General features: G+C 35.1%; 1 protein-coding gene across 1 annotated transcript; it reads left to right on the forward strand.

The window, feature by feature from the left end:
- The first annotated feature begins 886 nt into the window (after nt 1-886).
- LOC106320717 (putative cysteine-rich repeat secretory protein 13) lies at nt 887-2287 on the forward strand. Its single transcript, XM_013759088.1, has 2 exons — nt 887-1337; nt 1708-2287. Exons 1-2 carry the CDS (start codon nt 993-995, stop codon nt 2149-2151), a joined length of 789 nt encoding a protein of 262 aa, XP_013614542.1. The 5' UTR covers nt 887-992; the 3' UTR covers nt 2152-2287.
- The last annotated feature ends 4022 nt before the right edge of the window (nt 2288-6309 follow it).

Here is a 6309-nt window from a genome sequence, read left to right on the forward strand (position 1 = left end):
TTTTTACTCGATCGATCGATGCGTTTTTGGACATATATCCATCGATCGATCTGTTTATAAAAAACGTTCGGAATATACCGAGGGACATCTTCCTCGGAATATACCGAGGGAAACCTTTCCTCGGAATATACCGAGGGAAACCTTTCCTCGGAATATACCGAGGGACATGTTCGTTCCTCGGAATATTCCGAGGAAAGGTGTCCCTCTGTATATTCCGAACGTCTCGGTATATTCCTATAGATCGATGTATATATGTCCAAAACGCATCGATCGATGAACGTCCGAGGAAATATCCCGACGAAGTTCTCCCTCGGTATATTCCGAGGAGATTTCCGACAAACTAGTGATCCTCGGAATTTCCTCGGAAATTTGGTTCCTCGGAATTCCGTCGGAAATTTCCGAGGGATTTCCGAGGAAAGAAGAAATTCCGAGAAATGTTTCGTCGGTATGTCGTCGGAATAACGATATTCCGACGAAATTCCGACGATTTTTTCCCTCAGAATCCTTGCTGTTTTCTTGTAGTGACTGTAGTGTTACTTCGATTTGAGTTTTCTATTGTCTCCTTGCTTTTGTGAGGATTTTGCCTCTAGTTGCTTTTTGGTAGATCTCGTTTCTTTAGTTTTGCAGGTTTAAAAGGAAGGTCCTTCAGATCTGCTCTCCTCTTGATCCACTTCTGTCCGAAGCTTGTGGGTTTAGTTTCGTAATAAATTACTACTGCCTTTTATTTCAGGTTGAAAACGTACGGTTCTAAAAAAATTGTCCAACTTTGACTTTTTCCATCAGCCCTGTTCTCTCGCCGCATATACTAAAGTTCTCAACCACTCTCCTCTCTCAGACTAAAACATTTCTTATATATACAAACTAAGATGATGAATCGAATTTTTTTAAGGTCACCAAAGTAGAAATTAAAAAAGGAATCATAATCACTTCAACTCTAAAATTCTCATCAAGTCTCCTATATAAACATCTCCACTTCTCAAAGATCACAAACAATGCCTTCAATTTTTGGATCGGCCCCTATCTTGGCCGTGGTGGCCATACAACTCCTCCTTATACCCAGCGTTGTTTCTTCCCTCAACGTTACCAATGAGTATATCCACCACGCATGCAACAACACCCAAGGGAAATTCAAGCCAGGGAGTGTGTTCGAGAAAAATCTCAATATCGCCCTCAAAAATATATCCGCCTTTAATCTGCACAAAGGTTTCGCCCTTGACTCTAATATGGATAGACCCTACAAAAATATACCTCCCGATACCGCCTTCGTCATGCTCCAGTGTCGTGGCGACTCCTACGGGTCTAAGTGTCGCTCGTGCCTCGCCACAGCCCTCTCTGGGGTAACATCACTTCACTATTATCTTATTAGCACTCAAGTATGAACATATACAAACGGGCCAGATCCCAGTAATAGCTCAGTAAAACATTGGCTTTAACTCAAAAAAATATTAAAACTTATGTAGTATATACAAAAAAAGTTACCAAATATATTATGAAAAGTTCTTAAAATTCTTATTAAATGTTTATGTTCCCCAAAATATCATATCCGACTTTGATGAAAATTCTTGTACTCTACGTAGAACGTTTAACTGACATAATCTGATACACTTTTAGGGCTGGAAGAAAACAAAAAAAAAACTGTATTATATACGTAATATACTTAACGCAATATTCTTCTTTATCGACGTTGTGTCGCTATATATATGACAGCTTCGTAAGAAATGTCCGAGAAACAAAGCAGGAACAATATGGTATGACCAATGCACTCTGGATATTTCTACATACAGTGCCGGCGACAGCAGAATCCTCTACGATAATTATTTTTGTAAGGAGAACCCAAAGGACCTGAGCGGAGATACGCAGATGTTCATTAAGAAGAAGGTTGCTTTCACCGAAAAGCTATTGTCTGAAGTCAAAAAGTTGGGCAAAAACGGGAAGGGGCCACTGTACGCAACAGGGGAGACGATGATCGGGACAAAGAAGCTTTATGGAATGATGCAATGTACGGACGAGTTATATGAGAATGGTTGCTATGTGTGCCTAGATTGGATTATCAGTGAGCATCCATTGTGCGGCCGTGAAAAACAAGGAGTTAGATATTTGTGTAGAAGTTGTAATGCAAGGTTTGAGCTTTACCCTTTTCTTAGAACTTAAGACTGTTTGATGGGAGCTCTTTGTTTGATGTTTGAATAGGTGCTATATCAGGGAATAAAAAGTCTTATTCTCTTTGTTGTTAATTTATATAACACAACAGTATGTATGGAGAGGTCCTAAGCTTCTTTTTATTTTATTAATTTCCAACGAAATTTGTTACATCACCGCCAAAATAAATGAAAATCATCATACATAATACATATGATGAGGAAGGAAGTCACTGTTTTGCACATTTTGAATTTCCTTTATCCATCACAAGAAAGAAAAGAGAGACTTTGGTGTAGCACCTCGAAGAAATTCACTCCCACTGATAAGAAGAAGCAGCTACGAACATGGACGGATCTAGAAAACAATGAAACATGAGGCATAATATATAAATATTAAATATATTATAATAAATAAAAATTTTAAAATACATTATTTTTAGAAATTTTATATTATTAAAAAATAATTATATATTATTCTAATGAATCAGATAAAATCAGTAAATAACTTATAAGGTTAAATATTCAATTTAAAAAATATTAATAAATCATAAATTTCATAGAATAGTATAAAATTAGTTTTTGTATTGTTTGAGTAAATTTTAAATCAATTTATATTTTATGAAGAAACTAATACTAAATAAAAGAAAATAAAAAAAATTATAGAAAGAAAAAATATTTAGGTAACACAAAAACAAAGGTAAAAGGAAAAATATTTTGTGAGAAAGTGATCAAAAGTGTTTAAAAATTTAAAGAATATAAACAAATTTAAAAGGAAAAATAGTTTAGGTAACAAAAAAACACATGTAAAAGAGAAAAATATTTCTTGACAAAGTGATTAAAAGTTTTTTATTTTAGTCTAATTGTTAAAAGCAAACTGAATAAAAATAATTGTTTGAGTAAATTTTAAATAAATGATATATTTTTGAAGAAACTAACATAAAATAAAAGAAAAGAAAAGCAATTATAAAAAAGAAAGAACAGTTTAGGTAACACAAAAGCATAGGTAAAAAGGAAAAATATTTGGTGACAGTGATTAAAAGTGTTTTTACAAAAATTGAAAGAAAAGAAGATACAGAAAGGGAAACTCGAACATGAATTGGGTGACACAACCTTAGACCATCTCCAATGGAGTATCCATGAGGGTTCTATGTGATGGTTCTAAGTAAATAAATGTTGAAAATTAAATCAAAATGAGGAAAAATAGATAGATATGGTTCTAAAAATGGAAGTTTTAGAACCAATTCTAAATAATATGTGTCACTTTGTGATATAATAGTATTTTAAAGGGAAAAAAATTAAATCCAATTGTTCTTTCTCTCTCTCTTTGGCGGATTGAAAGCAACTCTTTTTTTTGTAGACGAAACAGAGATCTTCTTTCACAATTTGGCGACTTAGCTGTCAATCCTCTCCATCCTTTATCTACTCTGCTCCTTTCAATCAAGATAACATGTGAGTTTCACAACAAAAATTCAAATCCTTTTCCTGGATTTTTCATGAAAATTTACTGCCCTTTTGTTGTTCTTGTGGTTGACTGCTCTGCAGGAAAGAGTAATCAAAACCTGACGATGTGGGGATCGCGACCGAGCATGCGGAGGATGGAGATCTCGCAGAGAGTGGTGGGAGGAACGCCTTCTTCGTCTTCGTGGAGACGAGTCTTCTTCAAAGCGACGATGAGACCCGTAGCTTTTTCTCTCGCTCTGTACACTTTGCCGTAAGTGCCTCCCCCTACTTTCTCTAGCTTCTCGAAGGCTTCCATGGCCGACACTTTGCTGTATGGTGTTGGTGTAATCTGCCATCAAGTTTCAAAACTTGAGCGTGCTCTTAAAATTTCTGAGGTAACTTCTCCCTACCATGTTTGGTTCGAGTTTGAGAAACTGTTCGGGCTAACTGTACCACTGCAAGAGGTAATAATCAATTGATGTGTCTTTTGCTTGTTCAACAAGATTCTGTTGAATCTGTCCAAAAACCTGCAACTTGAACCCATGAAATAATGTACAGGTAAGCTACTTTAGGAGAGGATTATGGTCAGAATAAAAGGTAGTGAATCACGACCAAGTAACATATAGAAATTTCTACTTGCAGAGAGTTCATAGAATCAACCGGAGTACGCATCAGAGCTATGATCAATTTGTAAATCACCTTCAAAGTTGGCCCAAAATCATTTAAATCTACAGAAACTGGAGAAACTGTTCTATTGCTGCATTGTCAGGACTCCGTTTGACAAGGTAAATTAATTTTTATTGAGTTGATATTTGATATAGATAATCATGAAATATCCGACTTCATAATCAACAGTGAGATTTTGAAGTGGACGGTTGGATTAGTAGTTATTCATGTCTTTCTGAATCAGTTTGATGCACTGTAAAACAGAGTGATATGTTTGATGAATTGTCTTGTTTGGTTGGAAAATGAGCTCGGACAGAGTGATATGTTTGATGTATTTCTCAATAATTATAAGTTTTTTTTATTATAGAATGAAATGCAAGGAATCTATTATTACAAGTTTTCTAATTTTTGAAACTTAGAACTTTTAATTGGTTCTACCATTGGAGGGGTTAAAACTAAACAAGTATTTAAAATTTTTAATTTGATTATTTTCAATTAAAAAATTGATTTAGAACTTTAACACCATATCTATTGTTGGAGATGGTCTTAATCAAGAATTAGCCGTAAGAGCTAACACTTTCACTATGTACATATTTACACAAAGGGGATTTATAATAATGAGCATGTGGCATGTACCACACCTATTATATGTGTGGGTCCGCCCCCTGATTACGAAGGTATAGTCACCATTCTCGTGCAACACCTATTATGTGTGTAGGTCCGCCCCTTGGCTACGAAGGTATTTTGTTTTTGTCAACTTTGTTATTAAAAGCCCAAAGGCTAAACGCTACACGAAGTGAGCCTAATCACATCAATTTTGTCCAACTCATTTTCCCACAATAAACCAAGAAAATACATCCGCCCAATACATGTAGGAAAAGATAAAACCCAATGGGATAAAACTTCGTAGACACATGGCTTTCATACGATGATCTTTGGACACCTCACAGGACACCTCATCAACTGATGCTTCTTACGCCGGCGGTGGAATCTCTCCGGTGAAAATCTTCTTCCGTCGACGATATCCTCTTCTGTGAAGTTGGAAATTCCATCAGCTTCGTGTAACATAACAGATGCTCCTCTTTTCAACCAAAATTCAGAAATCAAATCTGAGATTGCTGGAACATTAAAACACGAGTTGACTTCAGATACAATTTAAGTTAAGGTCTTTGTTAGGACGCTTTTCACCGGAAAAGCCCCAACTTTACTTAAACCAAACTCAACTTGATCGAAGTAAAATCAACAATCCATTCAAACTTCCTACAAGCTACTTAGCTCTATAGCCATATCAACGGCCGCTATAAGCAAGAGCAAGATTTATGCTTGTTTAGAAGAAGAAAGGCATAACCAGCAAAAACGTTTGATTTCAATATCATTGGGATTTAAAAGAGCACATAGGAGCATCAGAAAACTAAAATCCGATTCAACAAAATTGGAACTTTATTATATTCAAACCGAACCAGAGATAAGAGATGAAGAAGATGAAGAACAACTTTGATTCAGTTTGGAAAACACAACAAAAACTCGTCTTGACGAAGTCCCAAAATCGTCTAAACGAAAAGAAAATTCGTCAACGCGAAACTGAAAATCGCCTAAAGCGAAGAACAAAATCGATCAAGAGATCAAAAGGTTATATTACACCAAAAGATACTCTTCTTCTCTAGAAAAATTCTCTCTTGTGAAAAATAGAGATGAGGGAACAAGTGAGAATTTTATCTTTCTAAGGAGAGGAGAGAGAAAACCACTCCTGGCTACGAAGGTATAGTCACCATTCTCGTCAACATAGAGAGAAAATAGTATTTTCAATCATCAGGGAAAACTTTTATGTGAGAATATTCTCACGTTTTGTATTTGTACCTTTTTTTATTAATGTTATATAATGATCAAAGATACTTAATTCCTTGTATCTTATATATTTCATAGAACTATTTAGCTAGTTAATTGGTGGTTTTTATATATATATTTAGAACTAAAACATCATTTTCAGTACTTGGGTGCTATTTTAAAAAATGTTATTATCTCTATAATATTATTTGAGAAGCCAGTTGCTTATGTGTCGTACTCA

The sequence above is a fragment of the Brassica oleracea genome, unplaced genomic scaffold (assembly GCF_000695525.1).
Source record: "Brassica oleracea var. oleracea cultivar TO1000 unplaced genomic scaffold, BOL UnpScaffold01033, whole genome shotgun sequence".
Classification (NCBI taxonomy): domain Eukaryota; kingdom Viridiplantae; phylum Streptophyta; class Magnoliopsida; order Brassicales; family Brassicaceae; genus Brassica; species Brassica oleracea.

Coding starts and splice junctions, on each gene's coding strand:
- LOC106320717 (XM_013759088.1), top strand. CDS start 993: ATGCCTTCAATTTTTGGATCGGCCCCTATCTTGGCCGTGGTGGCCATA. Junction 1,338..1,707: donor TCGCCACAGCCCTCTCTGGG/GTAACATCACTT, acceptor TATATATGACAG/CTTCGTAAGAAATGTCCGAG.